Genomic DNA, 20830 nt, shown 5'->3' on the forward strand with positions numbered 1-20830 from the left:
GGATGCAGCATGTTCAGCGTGCTTGCGAGGCTTTGAGTCAATCGCCATCGGGAAGCAAAATTGGTCCCGATTCAAGACGATTTCGTTTGTCGGCAAATTTTGAATCCGACTTCCGATATCGCAGGTGTGCAAGGCAACTACGCAGCTGAGTCAAGAAGAAGAACCGAGCTAATGGTTTTGTGTCACTTCAATTCTGTCTTTGTCTGTCTCCATATCCTCACCTCAATACACTTTCGAGCCGGGAGCAGCTTGATTCGGACCGCTCAGCTTGTCAAATATGGCTTCGAGCTCGAAGCTGGTCGGACGAGCTGCCGCCTCGATCGCTCGCTCATCCAAGCAGCCACACACAAGAGCAGTCTCTCGACTTCCCACACTACTCGCCGGTACTAGCAGCACTTCCTCCTCATCAGCATCCACTGTCGGAAGCAAACAATCGTACATTCACAGTCGGCCTTTCGGTGCAACATCAGCAGCACGAAGGGTGCAGCGCCCAGCCTCTGTCGGTCCGTCGCTGACTGTCTCGAACCCAGACTACGAGAAGGACAACGAAGAGCTGCGCTCCCTCTTCGACGCACCGCCTTCCTCCTCGTCAGCAAACAATCTCAGATCGATGGGTCCCGCGACAGGTCTGTTTGAGATTCCATCCCTCACCTCGCCACAGAATTTCCTCGTCCTAGCACAGCAGACATTAGCACGCGCTCAACTACTCGTAGACCGCATCGACCGAGCAGGCTCTGTCGATGCCAGCACATCAGAAGGTGTCAAGGAGCTCAAAGAAGTCGTTCGCAATCTTGACCGACTCAGCGACCTCCTATGCGGAGTAATTGACATGGCCGAGCTCGTCCGCAATGCTCACCCGGATCCAGAATGGGCCGAAGCAGCCAACGCCGCATACGAGTACCTGTGCGGATACATGAATGTACTCAACACACATACGGGCTTGTATGGCGTTCTCAAGAACATTCTCTCTAATCCCGAGATTGCATCCTCGTTGTCATCGGAGGCCACTGCTGTGGCCCAGGTCTTCCTGCGAGACTTTGAAAAGTCAGGTATCCACCTTCCACCAGCAGAAAGAGAGCGATTCGTGCACCTCAGCGACGAGATCTTGGTTCTCGGTCGTGGCTTCTTGCAAGACATCGCAGGAAACGACGCTTCAGACGATTTTTCGCGCAACGCGAGCGCCAAGACGGAAGTCAGCCAAGACGACACCGTAGAGATCCCAACGGACTGGCTGGATGAAGTCAACCTAACAGTACTCAAGGCGGTCCGAGCAAGTGCAATCACCGACCGGGAGGGGTTGCTCACTTTTTCGGCAGCCGACCAACCGTGGGTCTTCCAGACGTTGCTCAAATATGCACCGGACGAGCGAGTACGTAAAGTTGCCTTCCGAGCAGTCAACTACGGCAGCCATGCACAGGTTCAACGTCTCGAACGGCTGCTTAAGGCTCGTGCTGAGCTCGCTACACTGACAGGTGCAGGCTCCTATTCAGAGATGGCCTTGGGTGACAAAATGGCCAAGAAGTCGCAGAATGTCGAAGAGTTTTTGCGCGCTCTCACAAATCACCATCGGCCCCGTGCCTCTGAGGATCTTGACAAGCTTCGCCGTCTCAAGCACGACATCACCACCGCAGCAGCATCAGGTGGCAAGAGCAACTCCACCTTCAACCCATCACCGAGTCTGCCTGACTTTGCACCATGGGATCGCGACATGTATACCGAGCAGCACTTCCGCAGTCCGGCCCTGCGCAGCGTTCAGCCTCTATCACCATACTTGAGTCTCGGATCGGTATTCGCCGGTTTGTCGAGGCTGTTCTCGGCTCTGTATGGGATCAGGTTCAGAGCATCGATGGTTGCACCGGGCGAGGTGTGGAGCGAAGGTCCAGGAGATGTCATGAAAGTCGAAGTGTTGGATGAGAAGGAAGGTGCACATGGTACAACAGGCTCAGCTGAAGGTTTGATCGGAACTATCTACGCCGATCTGTGGAGTCGAGATGGGAAGCCAGGTGGAGCAGCTCACTACACCGTCCGTTGCTCTCGTCGAGTCGATAAAGATGACGAAACGGGCGACTTTGAGCATGGTCGTGCAGAAGACGGTCGAACTCTTCAGCCCGAAGATCTTGGTGGCAAAGGATATGGCAATCCACTTCAAGCGCCCACATTTGAGCAACGAGAGCGACCAGGCAGGTATCAGTTACCTGTAGTTGTCCTCATGTGCGACTTTGCTCGACCAGGAGGTGGCAACCAAGGCCCGTGCCTTCTCGGGTGGCACGAAGTCGAAACGCTCTTCCACGAGATGGGTCACGCCATCCACTCAATGATCGGTCGAACCTCCTACCACAACGTCTCAGGAACACGTTGTGCGACCGACTTTGTCGAACTCCCTTCCATTTTAATGGAGCACTTCGTTCAGTCTCCCCAAGTAGTGTCCATGTTTGTACGTCATCACAAAACAGGCGCAACTCTACCATTCCAACATCTCTCAGCCCATCTCCAAGCATCTAAATCCCTCGAAGGGTTGGATACATATCACCAAATCCTCCTAGCAAGGCTCGATCAGATGTATCACTCTCAACTAGCCTCTCACCCTAACTTTGATTCTACCCAGGCCTATGCCGCGCTGGATAAAGAGATGGGTCTTCCCGGCGCTGTACAGCTGTCCTACGTCGAAGGGTCCTACCCACAAGTGAAGTTTGGGCATCTGTTTGGATATGGATCAACATACTATTCGTACTTGTTGGATAGAGTTATTGCGAGTAAGATCTGGAGTCAGCTGTTTGCAGAGAACCCATTGGATAGAGAGGCAGGAGAAATGTTTAAGACGCAATGTTTGAAGTATGGTGGTGGTAAAGATCCATGGCATATCTTGGCGGATGTACTGAAGGCGGAGAATGTGAGAGATGGAGATTCGAATGCGATGAATCAGGTTGGTAAGTGGGGTATTGAGTGAGTAATCTCCACAGGATTCTTGCAGCTCATTATTGTCCACTGTCGCCAACTCAGGAATAGCACACATCATATGCACAAAGCCGAGTCTGGAGGTCTGCCAAAGTGCCTGCAGAACTGCAAATTGGTCGGTCTGATTGCATTGAAATGTCCGAGTAGTGCCACAATCAAGCCATCGCCAACTTACTATAACTCGGAGGAGCCAACCTGTTCCTAACCTCCTTCCAAACATACAACGGCAAACTACTAACTGCAACAATGACCGCCGTCTTCCACAGAAATCTATACGACAGCACGAAACCCAAATCGAAGAACTCCGGCAAAAACACGATACTGACACAGTAGAAGAACAACGTGACAATCTCCGACAAAATCATATACACGTGCCATGTTGTGATCTCTAACGCTACCATGATCAACTCGTTCACCACCAACGCTGTGAAGGAGATCGAAACGATGTTTAGGAATTCGTTCTCGAAGAGAAGAAGGGATAGGATCATAATTGCTCCTCCTTGGTAGGTTGAGATCATGAGCCAGGTTGTGAAGGTTTTGGCGGAGAGCGAGCGACCTTTGGTGAGATCTTTATAGAGCTCGGGATAGAGGAGGGCGAGGTCTTCGCTGACATCTCTGTCCAGGACGAGAGAGAAGACTGGAGCCATGGTATATACAGTGGCGTAACCAACCATGAGCCAGCCCTGGTAGAGAGCGATGGGCGCAAAGTAGAAGATGCTCGAGAAGACAGCTTGAATGATCGAGATGATCAGACCACGGTGAATGACGAATTGAGCGAGCTTGGCCGAACGCTTGTATGAGTTACGTCCATGCCAGACGAGGAGCTTGGTGAGGAAGCTGAATTGGGTGATGGAGAAGTCAGCTGCGAGGGAAGCTTGCTTGCCTTCTTTACCGACAATGCCCAGACCAACATCAGCAGCTTGAATCATCGAAACGTCATTTCCACCATCGCCGATGCAACAAACTCTCTTGCGAGTATGTGTACGGATTAGACGGGCTACATCCGCTTTCTGTGTCGGCGAACATCGACAAGCCACCACAGCAGTCAGCTGCGTTGCCAACTCGATGAACTCGTCCTTGAACGAGTCTAGACAGACTTGCAACGACTCGCCATCGATGACAAGGCAGCAGTCAAGTTTGGATCGCAGAAAGTCGAGCATATCTCGCACCGCATCAGGTGTTCGCAACTTTGCCACCTGGTGGACATACTGGTTCCTCGCGACGAGTTTGGACGAAATGGCGATACATGTCGCAGTCTCGATCTTGTCTCCCGTCAACATCCATACTTTGATGCCAGCATTCCGGAGGAGCTCGAGTGTCATCTTGACATCTTCTTGCAACTTGTCTTCCACACCGGTGAGACCTAGGAGCTCGAGGTTGTTCTCGAGATGCTCTGCGATGGCCCCTACCATGGCCTCATTACGATCCTCGACCTGTACTCGGGCAGCCTTGTAGGCACGTTCGAAAACCAGCCAATTGTCCTGTGTCAGCCTTCTACGTCCAACAACAAGCGTCCGTAGGCCTTCGCGAGCCATGTTGCCGCACTCTTCATCGAGCCAGTCGTTTTGAGCTACGATCTTGGCCATGACGACATCGGCACCCTTCTGGTAGAAGGTGATTTCGCCAGTGCCACGTTCACGGATGACGATACCCATGCGCTTCGACTCGGAGGTGAAAGGGAAGACTTCGAGAATGTCGAAATGCAGCGTTGAGCCATCGGAGGTTCGAAGCGACACGGAAGTGCGGTCACGAGCAACAAGGCTGAGTCCGACCGACTCTGTCCATCGGACGATAGCCACTTCATCAGGCGAAGAGGCTTGATATGTTATGGACCCGTCGCCCTCGACCACTGGTGTGACATTGTGGCATAGCGCAAGTGCAAGCACGACATCCTTGACACGAGAGCTCATGTCACGTCGTCCACGACCAGCAAGCATGGCGCCTGCTGTGGTGAGCGAAAGGGGTTGCTGGGCTTCCTTCGTCGGACTGCTAAGCTGGGCTATATTGCCATAGAGCTGCTGCAACGCCGTAGCGAACTGCGAAGCCACTTCGTCCATGCTGTCCCAGCCATAGCTCATCGTGCCCATGTGCAATTTGCGGAGCTCCATCTCGTTCTGCGTGAGCGTGCCTGTCTTGTCGGAAAGCAGGTATTCGATGCGGCCGAGCTCTTCTGGCAATGTTGAAGTGCGAACAATGGTGCCAGGGATCTCGTCATCATGCATGATCTGGCGAGCGTAGACAGTCTTCCCCATATCGAGATTGACACGAAGACTGATAGGGATGATGGATGAGAAAAGGATGAGGAAGCGGAAAATGTAGATCCACCATTCACCTTTGAAGCCGTTAAGCACAACAAGACCGAGCGAGAGTGCAAAAGTGACACCGCAGAGAATCTTGGAGAGGCGGTTGATCTCGAGGTCCAGCAGACCGACCTTTGTGCCTGGATGCGATGTGTTCATAACCGCTCTCGTCTCTCGTCCTGTGTAGACGACCATACCGACAGCCGTGCCTGCGGCTAGAACAGTGTTGGCCCACAAGACGTTTTCTGCTGTCAAGGGAGCCACTTGAGGTTGTTGACTCATCGCAATGACTGTGTCGGCAGTGTGTGAATCTGATGAGCTGCGAGGCTGAGCAGCAGCGTCGCTAGAGCCCAATAGGTCGCCGGAAGTGGGAACGGAGCGATGCAGGGTAGGTTGAGGTGTGACAGACCCGTCGTCTGGTGGAGGGTGCAACGTCAAATTGCCGAGGAAGGAGTGAATGTCCTTGATGGGTGGACCGGCAAAGACTACAGCCCGGTCTCCAAGAACCGCGAGCTCGTCAGTAGGCATCCTTTGGGTGAACTCGACTGCCAAACGCAGCTTCCAATCCGTCTCTCCATCAAGCTGATCTGTGCGAATGAAACAGCTTCCATTCGAACCCTGAGAAGCAGAGTCTGCTTCGCCTGTCGAGTTGCTTGGCTTCGATGAGCTGGCATCTGTTTTGGCATGTGACTTCGAGCCAGCTTCCATGTCGTCTTCATCGTCTCCCAGAATGAACTGTGTGTCGTCATTCATTGGTGTGGGCGCAATGGAGCCGCTTCCGATTTCGACGGCAGTATCATTCGAGAAAGTTTGCAGCAGAACCATGTCAGCTGGAACACGCTGATTCTTGTCAAGGACAACAAGATCGCCCACCCGGATCCTGCTACTTGGCACCTGAACCACTCTCGACTGCCCGAGGTCACTGCCGAGCGATAGAGGCTTGTTAGAGCTAGCTTTGCGAGCCAAACGTGCTTGAGACTTGGCGATAGCAGAATCATTCGGCACTAGCAGTTTGAATGGTGCACTGTTGCTTTCGAGATCCCTCTTGCATCTTGCCCAGTCGTCAATGGCTTCTTTGCCGATGGTGATGGTGAGGACGAAAGCCAGAGGCGCAACATATGTGGCAATGAAGCCGATCTTGAGTGCTGGAATGAATTGACTTAATGCGACCAGAAGAAAATAGAGGTTGAAGAAGAACTTGAACTGCTCGTAGAGCACCTTAGGTAGGAAGGTGACAACGTTGTACTTTTGGTTGCGCACGACGTTGGCCGCATACTTTGCTTTGACACGATCCGAGTCACATAACCGTATTGTCCTGCTAAGGTCGCGTGGTGTTCGTTCTCTTGTTGAGAAAAGTGATGCGATGAAGCCAGCTCTGCGAGACCCTATTTGCACTACGGTTGTTGATGGTGGTGGTAAGCCGTCCGAGTCTCCCGAGATACCATTAGGTCGGCGATGGTCCTCTGACTGCCTTGGGGTCAAACTCGGACGTTTCGAGCTGCCTGTTCGCCCCACACCTTCATCACTACTGTCTTGCAACAGCCCTTGCTGCTCTTCTGAATCACGGGCGTTGTTCTGCCCGAAGCGGCTGAACCGTGAACGGGCGTTGCGCGAACGAAAGGCAGCGAAGCCTCCAGTGTCGTTCTGTGAGTGATACGAAGGAGCCGGCGAGCTACGGCCTGCAGACATGGTGCTCGAAGTGGCGATTGGGCGGAGCGGATAGGCGTCTTGGAGCTCTGAGCTCTGGTTGAACGAGGAGACGGGCTGACTGAATCTGTTAGACGACATTCATGAGAGGCGTGTCGGTGCAGAAACGGGCTGTCGAACTGCTTCTTCGATTTCTATGGGCTTGCCATTGCTGTTGCAATTGCAGTTGCAGTTGCCTTTATCGTTCTGTTATGTCGGTCAGAATAAGAGGGATCCAGGTGAAGATGCAGATACAGGTGTATGTGTTGGTTGACATGAGAAGCATGAGAAGCTGCACCATTTGTGGCATGCGCACAACCTCCACGCGTGAGCCATTCTAAGAGCTCGCCCAAATATCGAATCGTGCGAGAAATGCCAAAATCTCGGAGAGACGAAGGAAGCTTCATGCACAGCTATTTCTGGAGTTGGAGGTGACCATCTCCATATTCCAGTTGGAGACTAATTAACACCATTCTTCTGAACTACTATCTCTGCCATCGCAAGCCACAGATCATCATCACGTACGCATCGCGGCTACATACTGACCGGAAGCAGCACAATCGCATCGACAGCCCACCAAAGATACAGCCTCACTGACAAACTCCGACAATCGCACTCTGATTTGCCCTGTAACATTAGAATGACGACCATTCCAAGCCGTCTGGCCCAGACCACACAGATCTCGAGAACACTCGAGGAGGCACGAAAGCGCTCCACCGCGCTCTACCGCAACTTCTACCGATCCGTAAGTTGCTCGTGCACGTCTCGCGGCGGAAGTCATGCCAAGCTAGGTTCTCGACTTGACTGACAACCGACTCTGAAAACCTCGACTCTTGCTTGTACATAGGCCCCGGAAATCTGCGCACTTTACGCGCTCGACGTTCCCTCTTCGACACTTCGCGCCAAGTTCCGAACGCAATTTGAGAAGAACAAGACAGTCAAGGACCTTGCGGTGCTCGACTTGATGCTTCTCAAGGCGCAGCAGGAATACCAGGAGACGATGAACGGTTGGAAGCAGATCCCTCACATCATGAAGTGGTTCGCTGAGGAGGAGGTAAGTAGCATAAATGCATTTGACGTCGGATGGCTCAACACAGGAAGACTGCTGTTGCACTTAAAGCTGCGTTTGATCGACTACAAGCTCTTCGATACAAGATCATGCTTACTGACACCGAAGCTTCTCTTTGCTCGGACATCGACCTTGTCTTTTGGTCCCCTTCTCACGCTTACAGGCACCGGCACGACCGGAAGGCTTCTTGGACAAGTTCTATGCCTCTCGAGACGAGGGACGTGGACCCGTTGGTACTGGTATTTAAGCGCTTGGTGCGCGACCTGTGCTCTACTTTCACGCTTCTTTCAGATCTCGACAATCAACTCTTTCGATTCACCACTTGCGACTGTGATTACACTCTTCGTAACATTGTTTTCATTGACGCATACCAAAAACCGGGGTCGCATGGTGTAAGCGGACTGACGTTCGACATGCTTAGAAATGGGCAGGCAACAAGCAGGGCAGATCGTCCGTATTGTGCACCCGGCTACAAAGATTCGGATTCCGGCGTGAAAGAAGGAGAGGTCCTTGCGTGGTCGTGGGGAAACATTTTGGAGCGAGCGTCCTGTCTGTCAAACGAAGGCAGATCAGCTTCGAGGCGGGGGTCGTCGAGAATTTCGATGTCAGCGTTCAGGAACTATTGTCGTCATTGTCATCGGGACCTCGCGTTACAGCCACCCTACGCTTTGGACGCTGCTCAGCCAATGCAGTTCGGACCGCCTAGCACGAGGGACAGAGCGAAGAAGCATCAAGAAAGTATTCTCCTTCGCAGTCAGCGACTCTGGGAAATTCAAGTATGGCTTGGCGAAGACCGTTCTCGAAAGGACAGTATGGGCTTGCAACCTAAGCATTGGCAGCTTCACGCTGCATCAGCTGAATTCGATGGCCATTCGAAGTCGGTGGATAAGGCCGGGGACTGTGTTCGCGTTTGACCGCTTTCAGGACCCATCGCCGTTGAGAAAAGGCATGTGTCGCACTCTGATCAAGGCGGCAAAAGTGTGTGATAGGCCTCTTCGTCCTGGCGAGCTCTTCGGATAGCCCGGGATGGGCTCACAGGTCAAGTCTCCGGCCTGTTCTTCTGCTCGACTTGCAGAGTTTTATTCGAAGAGTTTAGGCGACATCCTCTTATCGTCGGCGCTTCCGAACGACATGGCATTTCCGAAGCAGGGAGGCTATCATCAGCAAGACGTGAGTTGCCGAGTCGTTGGGAAGCAGGGTCCATCTCGAAACACGCCGAACTGTGAGATGCGCATAGAAACGGAGCGGAGTCTGACATGCGCTCATGGCCCCCCCCCCCCCCCGAAATCGTGGGACCAACGTTTTAGCGACCTGTCAAGAAGCTGATCCATCGCAACAAAGGGTTGCTCGTGGCGCCATGGCAGACTCCGATCATGAGTGGGCGGACTGTAGCTCTGTGAGTGGCTCGCACAATGAACCTGTCAGATCCATGATCATCTTTCTGATTGCAGCCTTGACAAGCCTTGATTTGAAAATTCAGACCAACGCGCAACTTCAGTGGACCTGCAGCCATCAATATTTATCAAAGGGCAGCAGAAAAGGAAAAGCCCCGACGCAAGTCGACAACCTGGCATCTCTTCCTCTCTGTCACACCGGGCAGCATACAGTCACAACACAGTTTGCAGACTTGGAGCTCGAGAGCAGAGCATCGGCACAACCGACTTTGATTAGACCTGTGGCACAGAGCTGTTGTGTCTGCTGCAGAAGAGGGGCAAACAAAGCACAACCCACAACTACTCTCCTTTCCTTTAATCGCACCGCTATGAGGTGGGCTTCCCTCTCTGAAAAGACCGTGATCAGCTTCTTGACACACGGCATTGAAATTAAGCTATCGAGCAACACTTTTCGGCAACAGCGAGAGTAACGGTGTCAGTGTCAGTGCGTTTGGCTTTCGAGGCCGTCTCGTTTGAACGAAATGAGCGGGGCATAGTGGATCTTCAGTGCATACAGTGCTCAAGTTGGCCGAAAAACAGCAACGGAGCGACAGGGAGAGAGTGGCACGCTGGACTGTATGCGGGCCGGCGCTTACTAAACCTGTCAGACCCTCATCAACACAACACGCTCAGCCGTCCTTCTCCGCTGCAGCCCGGCCTTGCTCCGACTCTCGCTGCTGAGAGTCGACTCCATCCACAGGCATATAAGCAAGTTATCCTGTCCGCCTTCTTTCCGGGTCCTTCTTCCTCAGCATACAAGCAGCCTATATAGGGACCCACCTCCGCTACTCATCCTCTCCCACGTCCCTTCTGCCTTGTCCTCCTACCCCTGCCTCACCGTAGTAGCTCACCCATCTCTGTTCAACCATGATCATGTCTTCTCCAGCAAAAATTGACCCCCTCGCGGTCTTTCTCTCTGATTCGGCTAAGGCCTCTTCCTCTAAATGTGGCATTGACTCCCCCACCTCTTTGAAGTCGAGCACTACGGGCAAGTCATCGCCGCGCATGACCGCTGCAGAGACTGCCATTAGGCAGCTCAACCTCAAGTCGAGCCAGCCAACGCCATCGTTCACTTCTCTCCTTCCTTCCTCTAGCTCTCGTCCACTGCAGCCGGTCGACACCAACGTGTGCAAAGCTGAAAGGCAAGAAGCATCTCTTTCCCGCTCGAGCTCCTCCACACCCTCTCCGAAGCTTTCCGCACTTCGAACTTCGGCGACGAAGAAAGTCCGCTCTCCCTCCAGCAAAGGCGTTGTCTCTGGCACTCGATCTGTAGCGAAAGTGAACAAGCTTGGTACCGTCCTTGGCAGCACTGCTTCCGTGACGCTCAAGGGTGCCCGTATCAGCGTCAAGGTCCCACAAAAGCTTCCCTCGCCTCGACTGACACCTCGCTCGTCGCCATATGAGGACCTAGTTGCGCATCTGGCACGTCATCATCTGTTTGCAGAGTCGAAACAAGTCGAGCAGCACTCGATACCGCCCGACTACCTCTTGACTCGGTACCTCGATCTTGCTCACCTCGGCAAGTGCAGCTTGTACCACCAAACCAGCACCTTCCTCCACGCCAACGGCGAGACCATCACCGCGCATGTCAAGCCAGGTCAGTCTCTGCCCGTCAGCGTGCCAGTCGATGTCACCGCCTTGATCAACACGCTTCAGGTTCCTCCCACCCACATTCTCGCCGTGCACTCGGACAACGAAGAAGCAAAGCTCTACGCTGTTCATGGTCTAGTATTGGCTCTCCAGTGCGTCTCCATCCCTTTCCTGCCAGCTTCCAACGACAGGCAAGAAGGTATGAAGGTGATCAAGGACATGGCTACTCTCACACTCCGCGTCCCATCCCTACAACACTTTGACGTCGTTCTTCGCTGGCTTTACTCCCAATCTACCACCTCTCTGCTGTATGAGCTTCTTCCCATCAAGTATATTGTCGCTTATCTCACACGTCGCAGCATCACCAAGCGCAAAGCTTCTGCCTCAGCATCTGACAACAACAAGCATGATTCCGCCGCTATTGCAGATGTCGACGTCTCCAAGCTCTCCACGCTAGACCTGGCGGAGGTCATGTCGACAATGTCGACAAAAACGTTCCTAGAGCTGCTACAGACAATCCAGGCCGTGTGGAAGAACGGTGTCGCGCTAGGCATCGTCTCTTGGAACTTCTGGACCCAGCTCGATAACGCTTGGAATTTGATCATTGGTGCTATGGTTGCATCCAAGCGTCGTAGCCAATTGAAGATGGCTGCCGTGGCAGCGGCGACGGCCAACGAGCTCACTGCTCAGCTTCAGTCTACTCGTATTGAATGATGTCCACACTTTCTCAGCCTCGGTTTCGCATTTCTGTATACTCTCTTGTTCGCTTCTCGTTCTAATCATTTAGTTTTGATCTAACACAGCTAACAGACTGTCCAAATGCATGATACTTCTAGACGAGAAAGAAAGTGAGATGACCAAATGTGGTGCATTGCAAAGGAAACCCAAAGTGATTGATATGACAGAAGCCAGGATTGCAACTACTGGAGCAATGGATCACGGAAATGCTTCTGGTTATTGTTCCTGAACCCGATTTTGGTCTTGTGCTGTTCCTTCCTGTTCCTGTCCCTAAACTCGTTGATGTGTCTCTTTGCCTCCCTCGCTTCACCCCTGTTTCTTGCCTTGATGACCTGTCCATGGCGACCAGTAACCAGTGTACCGTCGCCATCGTGATGACCCATACCGCTCTCGGCAATCAAACGACGAGCGAGGGCACCACCACCGCCGTATCTGCGCGAAAGATCGTCGTGATCGCTCGAAGAACCCATGGGTGCTTCACGCAACGACTGCTGGTAGTAGCGACGCAACGAACGATGACCCAGTCTCGCACCAGAAGGAAGAACAAGTTCGAATTCCGAATCTCCGTAACGAACCTGATCGTCACCTTCCTCTTCTGCGTGTGTGGACTTTTTGCTAGACTTCTTCGTGGTCGTGGCGAGATCTGTCACCTGGTCATCAACCTCCATATCATCCTCGACATCTTCGCCATCTGCATCCTCCCACTCTTCATCCTCATCAGCAGGATACGAACTGGTGAAATCGTAGAAATCGCCCAATTCCAACTGATCCTCTGGATCCGTGTAAGCGATCTTACAGTGGAACTTGTCCAGCATGTGGTTCCTTACCGATTCCGCATTGTGGAACCCTTTACCGCGTCCATTGCAGTACAGACAGATGTTACCGATGCTAACTTTGTCGGAAAGGTATGAGATGAGACCGGGAAGATCGACGAGGTAGTCAGATTCGGGAATGAAGAAGCCGTGAGCTTTGGACATATGTGCAAGGGTGTCTTTGAGTTCGCTGAAGCCAGCTTTGGCGCAGAAGATGCATTCGTGATTCGGATCGATGCGGCGAGAGGAGGCGACCTTGGAATCGATAGCGGCCTGTATCTGCTCTTCGGTGGCATCCTCAGAGATCATGAGAGTGTCTCGGGCGTTCTGCTTCTTCTCTGCTGCGACGATGGCGGATTCTGTGGTGGGTGTGGTCGGTGCTGCTACTTCGTTGGTTGATGTGGAGGTTGAGTCGGCAGTAGGCTTAGGAACACGGAAGACAAGAGGCATCTGTTCTTCGGTCTGGTCAGCAGTAGCGGGTGTGGTGGAAGGACCGGATTGCGAAGCTTTCTTCTTGTCGAGCTTAGCCACGTTCTCCTTGTGCTTCTTAGAGTTGAGGTGATCACGGTATGCGTTTTGCGAAGCGAACTTCTTGTCGCATGCTTCGCACTTGTCGGGTGTGACAGCAGTCTGTGCTTTCTGTGCAAGAGCTGTATGGCGTTCGAGGATCTTGGCGTTGAATACTTCGGCTTTGACAGGGGGAAGGTTCGCAACACGACGCTTCATGTTGTAACGATGCAAGTCGGAGCGGTAATGGGTTCGCTGATCATCCGGGTTGGGGAAGGCAATGCTGCACGAAAGACAGGTGAAGAGAGGGGTGTCATCCTCGTAGCTTTGTTCGTACTGCGGAGTCGAGGAAGGCTCGCCGCTCGCAGATCCTACGATGGTGGCCATTGTGGGCGTCGTTGCTAACAGTGCAGGTGGAGACAGGTGTAACGTGAGCTAGCTCAGGAAGCTCTCGGGGGAGTCGAGGATCGATGAAGGGGAAGGCAGCACGCTAGTAAGTGATGCCAAAACTGATCCTAATGTGTGTGGTGGTGTGAGTTGAGGCTGGGCCAAGAGCAAGACTCAGTAACTACCGAAGCGCAAATGCGGGGCGGCTCAGTCTGACATGCTGATGATGCTTCTTCTTTTGCCGAAAATTTCCAAGGCGAAATTTCTGAGTCTGAGTCGTGCGTGCTGAGTCCGCCACCCTTCTCAGAGTGGAGGAAACAAAGCTCAGTTTTCCGTTACCCTTTTTTTCTTAGGTCCGAATGTTAGCCGTTCGAAGGTTTCCCGATACACGTGAACCCGATGAGATCCTTCGTATTTGGAATTTGAATGTTCTTTGGGTCTAACAACGAGATTTTGCCACGAAAGATTATTGCTCAGGCTGAGGATCGACCTCGGCCGACCTCATTTTATAGCTGGTGCCTTTCGCTCACTTTCGCTTCGTCTATAGTACTGTTACACACAGAGACACCTTCATATGGTTATATATCTTCGCCTGGTCATTTATAATACTCATAACGCATTGAATCGTGAGGGAAGAGTGGTATGAGAAGCCGGATGTTGAAGACCAGGATGATCACAGCATGTGCAGCAGCATGGTGTCAATAGCATGGTCCCGGCTGGCTGGCAGAATCAAGTAAGGCATCACGTGCAGTCTGGTTTCCGGCTCAGGTCGCAGGCACAAAACCTGAGGGAATTCGAGGGTCAAATGCGAGATAGTGGCTCCTCAACCAGAAATTCTGCGCGCAGCCTGAGTCCGAGGCTGATTGACTGCTGCCCGTCAGCTAGCCATTGAATTCAAGGCTGAGCAGAGCAGTGCAGCGCGCCGACCTAATCACATCAGCTGTCCTTGCTCGATCTTGACTACGACCTTCGTCATCGTCCATCACACTAGATCCATCCATCATGGTAAGCATTTCCGCCAATACACTCGTCGACAGCACGATCCAACTATATAAACGCACACACATACACATTAGGAGCGCAGACCGACCCGACCCTCGCGCCTTGGAACGAAATCGCAGCCACTCCGCACGATTTTTGCAGCATTTGAACCTCGACCTCTTTTCCGACACAACTCGACCTTCCCGACTATATCACCTTCTCGTGCTCCTTCGACGAGTGTCTCTTTGCAAACCACCATCGATCGGCTGCTGATTCGATCCGCATCCGCTTCTGCACATTTCATCTCAAACCTCGAACAATCAACCGCATTTCAACACTACAGATGCAGATTTTCGTCAAGACTCTGACGGGTTAGTATTCATCTCGGCACTCGACCGCAATCGATCTCATCCATCGCATCATCGACGCAGGCTTTCATGCAAACATTGGCATAGGACATGATGGAAAGGATTGCAGATGGAATGATGGCGGGCAAATCACCACGTTGCATCATAGGGGGATGGCTTTACGGCCGCAGTAGTGATGGACAACGAGTCGGAGCGTGATACGACGACAATTTCATGCAGGAAGATCGCCGCAGATCATGGTGATCAAGCCTTGCCTGGTGGTAGTTGTCTCGAAGCAAGCGTCAGGCTAGGCGTGTCAGCCTGTACTCTCTGGCCTAGCGAATTGATCCCGACGTCTGATTACGAAACAAGCAAGGATATATATGGCAAACGCGATCACCAGCTTGGATCTGGTCAAGGGAGGTATAACTGATGCAACGGTGAAGAATAGGTGGGACAAAGGGATTGTGATGTGATGCTAAATGAATAGGCAGGTTATGGCGACACCATGACAGCGACGAATGAGATCGATTGGAACCACGGTCTCACTTTCAACTCAATTGACCCCAACGGCAGACTGACCCCTGCGCTCTTCTGATTACACACCGCTTGTGTACTTATCTCACGCATCCCACCCACAACAGGTAAGACCATCACCCTTGAGGTGGAGTCTTCCGACACCATCGACAACGTCAAGGCCAAGATCCAGGACAAGGAGGGTATCCCCCCCGACCAGCAGCGTCTCATCTTTGCTGGTAAGCAGCTCGAGGACGGCCGCACCCTCTCGGACTACAACATCCAGAAGGAGTCCACCCTTCACCTTGTCCTCCGTCTCCGTGGTGGTATCATCGAGCCCTCGCTCAAGGTTCTTGCCGGCAAGTACAACTGTGACAAGCAGATCTGCCGCAAATGCTACGCCCGTCTCCCTCCTCGTGCCACCAACTGCCGTAAGCGCAAGTGCGGTCACTCGTCCCAGCTCCGACCCAAGAAGAAGTTGAAGTAAACTATTCGCCTTTGCACCCATCAAAAAGTGTTCTCGCGTTTCGGTTTTCTCTTCTTTCTTGGCTTCGATATCACCTTCACACAACATATACGTCACATCAGCAACCACCATGCAGGTGTTCTGAAGCGCGCACCCTCGTGTTGTCTTTCTTGTATTCTCATACGCACTCTCAGTAAACTAAGGCATTCGGCCTACGTTGCGGTATTCACTGCGACATTCGTCGTCAGTTGTTTCCAAACACACACACTACACTTTCATTCGAGCCTTCAGAAGGTTTCCCGTTAAGCAGTGGGGGCTGATGAGGTCTTCGAACCAAAATGCATCCATTTCTCCTAAAACAGCGTCATTGCTTGGTTGATCCCGTCTGTGCCATCCATTTGAGCTCAAAACACATCCGTGCAACTGACGTTCATCATTGAGAACAACTGGAATGAAAATACATTGTTTTGCGACACTAGAAGTGGATTCTGATGCGACGATGAGACTTGCTTTGCTTTTTCGACTTGCTCCCCACGGAGATGCCGAGTTTAGAGCGGAATACTATGCAACTTGACCCATTCCTCAGGTCTTGCAGTACAATCGTACACATCAACAGCGACGAACTCTACCTCCCCAAAGTTTCTGAAGCTTATCCCCTTTCCTTGTTCCTCTTGGCCAAGTGTTTTTTCGACTAGATCTTTGAAGACGCCTTCCTTCTTCATCTGGTTGATTTGATCATGTGCTTCCTGGGTAGAGATTGATGAGTAGAGGAGAGATATGTGTGGGAAATATTCGCTTGGTTTAGCTGCGTTTGGTGGTGGTTGGAAGTGTTTATCGACCAGTCCTCGAGCTATTTGGTTCAGGCGGAGTAGATGTGGATCTTTTTGGAGGGCGATTAAGATGCACTATCCAATATCATCGAAACACAACGGCGTCAGCAGACCTTTCATCTAGCAGGCAAAAGGGAGGGGGGAGTACGAACCTGAAAATAACTCCCCCTAGTCACCACGTCTTCGAAACCAACACAAAATCCAAAACCCTCCTCCACCTCTCTCTCTTTCCTCCATTGCTCAACAGCTTGTTGTGTAACATCTCGCAATCGGTCTCCACTGATATCTCTGTCTCCTAAGCCAGCTAGGAGGGTTGCATGAACACCGACCTCTTTAGAGCTAGTTTTTGGGTTTGCCGCTCGAAGTTTAGAAGATTCTTCCTTGACCGCGGCTGTAAAAGCAGAGTCTGGGGAAGGAACAAGCCAGAGTGCTAGACCTGAGAATATGCCCGTTGTGGTCGCGCCGGACATCGTGAATTGAGGGTAAGGCAGGAGGAGAGGTGGAGATGGTTAGGAGGTGTTAGGTTCTGGTTTCGTGCGCTTCGCGATTTAGGCTATGGATTCGTAAGTGATGTGAGAGAGGGCATGGATAATGGTAAGAGACTCACCCATGACGAAAGAGGAAGAGAGAACGGAAGGAAGTAAGAGGAAGTGACAGGCTTTCCAGACACCATGGAGGAGGGTTTGGAGTTGGTGCATGCGCAGCTGCCAAGGATTCAGCACCAGTAAGTTTGAAGTATAAGACACCACTTCGTCGGGGCTACGATCAAGCTCCCTTCGCACAGGTGTATGCTAACTGCAATGCTTATCATATTCAAAGGGAATGAGACTATGGACATGTGTATATATATCTTTGACACTACCTTAGGAGAGGTTGAGTTGCCCCTCTTGCAGTGCTCCTGAGTCATCACCATGACAAACCTTCATGCATTTCACTGTTGTAATAAAGGAATCACTCGGTGACTATGATCGGGAGATATCTGCCACAGTACGGTGTTCAAGCTAAAAAGCAAAACACTATACTATATTGACATGCTAGAAGTGAATGTGGCGGGAGCCTCGAGCTCCCTGCTAATCTTATATACAAACGTGTGGCACATGCCCAACAGTGGGCGTATTCTACCTAATGACAGTGTGTAGCAACGAGTGGGACACGGTTACATCCGATCTCTGTCTCGTATCGGTTCAGCCCGATTCTCTGTCTGATTTGTCTCATCCGATCCCGATCAGACCTACTTTACCTGATCGCCGACTGAATCTGCTTTGCCCGATCCTCTACAGATCTGATCTACATTATCCCTAGATCGGACTAGATCGCAATCTCCAACATTCACATGTCTGACTAAGCCTGTGAATAAGCGGCATAAGTGAAATCACATGACCTCCTTTCCTCGCTCTAACATTTCTGCAAACCTTGCTCACCATCGCCACTCATCACCACCCACCAACACTCCTCACCCCTATTGTAATTGCATATGATTACACATGTCATCTCATTCCTCATATGAGTAAAAACGCATGACTGCTTAGTCATTTTCCGACATTTCCGCAAACCTCGCTCAGCGTCGCCACCCGTCAACTCCTACCAACGTCCGACACCCACCAACGGCCCCTATCTCATTTAACGAGCATGTGATCATACGTGGCACCTCACCTTCACACACTGACCATAGAAGCATATATACTCTTGATATTACTGTGCTTAGCTCTCATGCAATGACAACGATTTACCGCTCGCTATCTTGACCTGACCGTGTCACATACAGATCATCAGTAGAAGCATATATACCTAGCATTGCTTTGTAACTAGTCTTCTCCAATATAATGATTTGCCATCCGCTTTACCGCTCCTCGATTGTGCATTCCTCAACAGCTTGTGCATTCCTCAACATCAACTGCACGTCCTCCACTCACTCTGGGCTCTTGAATTGAGAAATTTCGGCAGCAAATGACGAAATTGACACCTGCTTAGAACGTCGGTACTTGCGAATCTCCTCTCACACAGATCACGACAGGCTCACTGGGACTAGAAGGGCACATCAAACTCACAACCAGAGGAAAGTGTCAAAGCAATGTCAAAGCAGCATTTCGTTGACTATCAACTACGACTTTTTGGCAAAACACTCCGCATACCCACCTACGCAAAGGCGAGTTTACTTCATGATCTTACCGTCAGCGAAAGCCTTACCATCAATGGTAGCCTCCCAAGCCATCATGTCCTCGAAGAACTTCTTGTCCTCAGGCTTGCTAACATCCAAAGGAGTGATGCTGTACGAGTCAACATCCGGAGCGACCTCTAATACCGACTTGGGGTCCTTACCACGGCAAATCATAACACCCGAAATCAAGTTGTTGTTGTTCTCACCAAAGACACCCAAGGTACCCATGGTGTACTTGCGGCTAGCCTCAAGACGGGCAAAGAAGCCGCCGATGAGGTTGTTCGACTGGAAAACGGCCTGGAGCTCGTCGTTGTACTTGTAGTCGAGCTTGACGATGGAGTAACCCTCGTGGTCGAAGTGCTCGAAGAACCAGGGGAGGGCCTTCTCGCGAGTGTCCTCGTTGGAGTAGGTTCGCTTCCACTCGTCAAGATTGAAGGAAGACTTGGGCAAGTCGTCCAAAGGGTTCTTGGGCTTAGGAGCGGGCTTGGGCAAGTCGTCCTCGTCGTCATCCTTGGGGGCGGGGGCAGCCTTGGGCTTCTCAGTCTTGGGAGCGGCGGCAGCCTTGGGCTTTTCCTCCTTCTTGGGGGGAGTGAACTTGATGTTATCCTCGGCAAAGGCAAAATTGCTGAAGATCTTGAGAACCTTGGGCTGGTTGGTGACGGTCTTGAAGTATCGCACGCTGTTGGGGTACTTGGAGCGGAAGTTGACACCACCAACACGGCCAAAGGCGAAGGAAAGGTCAGAAGCGACGGTCAAGTCGGCAAGGGTGACGCGGTGGCCAACAAGGAAGGTCTTGTTTTTGAGCTCGGACTCGAGGAAAGCGAAGGCACGGTCAAGGTTCTCCCAGAGACGCTGCTCAGCGGCCTTGTTGTAAGGGATCATGCCGTTGCAGAGGAGCATAAGCTGGATACCGTTGTTGAGGATCTCGTCGTCAGCAAAGGAGATCCACTGGTCGACAAGGGCAGCAGACTTGGCGTCAGTGCCGAGGAGCTTGGTGTTGTCCGAAAGGCCGGCAACTGCGAGCGGTTGCAATGCAAAGCGTGGAAAGATCGGAAGGAGAAGCAGCAGAAAGGTCAGTTTGGTGATCTATCGACGTAGCGAATAATGCTAGTGCGTGCCTCTGCCTTGCTCTGCGTCCATCGCCTTCCGGAGAGTGAGTTGAGCAGTTGCAAACAACTGCCAACATTGCGTGGGATCAGGGCATTATGCTGAAAGAAGTATCCTCGACATGGATGATTCGGACAGGGATAACTGTAAAAGATAATCTCATCATTGGAGTGGCAGGGAAGGGGTGGGCGATGTCGCCGGTTGCACGAGCACGAGCGAGCAACGGCGTGAAGGAGCTGGAGGGGCGAGGCGAGAACGAGGCGAAGCAGAGGCGCAAGTGGCTGAGAGATGAAAACGTACCGTAACGAGCAATGGCCTTGCCCTCGATGAGGGAGAAGCCGTCGGTGCCCTTGAAGCCGGGGATCTTGCCGTAAGGGAAGAGGGCCTTGTACTCGGGCTTCTTGGTGTCGCCCTTCATGGCATGGGTCTCGACAACCTCGACCTCGAGGCCGTTGTAGGCGGCAGCACCGAGAACCTGAACAATGACGGGGCAATGGCGGAAGCGGGGAGCAAATGTCAGCAATGGTGTTCATGTAGCGATCCAAGACTAGAGCGATGTCCAGAAGTCGAATGTCATGCATTGCTCGCGAAGCAAGATTCTTGCCACTGAACCGTGGTGGAGTCCGCTGTTGACAATACTTACTCGGTTGACCTTGGGGTGGCCGACGTAGCCGTAAATCTGTCCGATGGGAGCCATTTTGGTATATGTGATGTGAGGGGGGTGACGAATACGAAAGGGTATGTGGTAGGGAACGAACAAGTAAGGAGCAACACACAGACCCAAAGTGTATCCAACCTCAGCTGGCCACAACGAGCAGAGCCAGCGCCAAATGGCCAATCCAAATTTGGCCCACTTTTTTGCTCGTTTGTTGGTTTCTTCTTCCAGTTTCTACAATCAGAAAAGGCGGCACACTTTCTGCCGCACGGTCGCTCTTTCCTGACAGAAAA

General features: G+C 52.1%; 8 protein-coding genes across 8 annotated transcripts; 4 read left to right on the top strand and 4 right to left on the bottom strand.

Annotated features, from left to right (window-relative positions):
* Positions 1-277: 277 nt before the first annotated feature.
* On the top strand, positions 278-2947 carry UHO2_01498 (uncharacterized protein; the record flags this gene model as incomplete). The annotated part of the gene is made up of 1 exon (XM_041553965.1): positions 278-2947. One exon carries the CDS (start codon positions 278-280, stop codon positions 2945-2947), a length of 2670 nt encoding a protein of 889 aa, XP_041409899.1.
* Positions 2948-3110: 163 nt separating this feature from the next.
* UHO2_01499 (putative NEO1 - P-type ATPase, a proposed aminophospholipid translocase) lies at positions 3111-6944 on the bottom strand (the record flags this gene model as incomplete). The annotated part of the gene is made up of 1 exon (XM_041553966.1): positions 3111-6944. One exon carries the CDS (start codon positions 6942-6944, stop codon positions 3111-3113), a length of 3834 nt encoding a protein of 1277 aa, XP_041409900.1.
* Positions 6945-7581: 637 nt separating this feature from the next.
* Positions 7582-8257, top strand: UHO2_01500 (putative NADH2 dehydrogenase (ubiquinone); the record flags this gene model as incomplete). Its single annotated transcript, XM_041553967.1, has 3 exons — positions 7582-7686; positions 7789-7995; positions 8174-8257. The coding sequence occupies 3 exons, from the start codon at positions 7582-7584 to the stop codon at positions 8255-8257; spliced, it is 396 nt and encodes a 131-aa protein (XP_041409901.1).
* Positions 8258-10316: 2059 nt separating this feature from the next.
* UHO2_01501 (uncharacterized protein) lies at positions 10317-11747 on the top strand (the record flags this gene model as incomplete). Its single annotated transcript, XM_041553968.1, has 1 exon — positions 10317-11747. One exon carries the CDS (start codon positions 10317-10319, stop codon positions 11745-11747), a length of 1431 nt encoding a protein of 476 aa, XP_041409902.1.
* A 206-nt stretch (positions 11748-11953) lies between these two features.
* Positions 11954-13477, bottom strand: UHO2_01502 (uncharacterized protein; the record flags this gene model as incomplete). The annotated part of the gene is made up of 1 exon (XM_041553969.1): positions 11954-13477. The coding sequence occupies one exon, from the start codon at positions 13475-13477 to the stop codon at positions 11954-11956; it is 1524 nt and encodes a 507-aa protein (XP_041409903.1).
* A 1324-nt stretch (positions 13478-14801) lies between these two features.
* UHO2_01503 (putative RPL40A - Ubiquitin) lies at positions 14802-15808 on the top strand (the record flags this gene model as incomplete). Its single annotated transcript, XM_041553970.1, has 2 exons — positions 14802-14829; positions 15450-15808. 2 exons carry the CDS (start codon positions 14802-14804, stop codon positions 15806-15808), a joined length of 387 nt encoding a protein of 128 aa, XP_041409904.1.
* A 527-nt stretch (positions 15809-16335) lies between these two features.
* UHO2_01504 (uncharacterized protein) lies at positions 16336-17087 on the bottom strand (the record flags this gene model as incomplete). The annotated part of the gene is made up of 2 exons (XM_041553971.1): positions 16336-16692; positions 16770-17087. The coding sequence occupies 2 exons, from the start codon at positions 17085-17087 to the stop codon at positions 16336-16338; spliced, it is 675 nt and encodes a 224-aa protein (XP_041409905.1).
* Positions 17088-18769: 1682 nt separating this feature from the next.
* On the bottom strand, positions 18770-20579 carry UHO2_01505 (uncharacterized protein; the record flags this gene model as incomplete). Its single annotated transcript, XM_041553972.1, has 3 exons — positions 18770-19791; positions 20183-20357; positions 20526-20579. The coding sequence occupies 3 exons, from the start codon at positions 20577-20579 to the stop codon at positions 18770-18772; spliced, it is 1251 nt and encodes a 416-aa protein (XP_041409906.1).
* Positions 20580-20830: the final 251 nt, after the last annotated feature.

This window comes from Ustilago hordei (genome assembly GCF_900519145.1).
Source record: "Ustilago hordei strain Uho2 genome assembly, contig: UHO2_contig_02, whole genome shotgun sequence".
Classification (NCBI taxonomy): domain Eukaryota; kingdom Fungi; phylum Basidiomycota; class Ustilaginomycetes; order Ustilaginales; family Ustilaginaceae; genus Ustilago; species Ustilago hordei.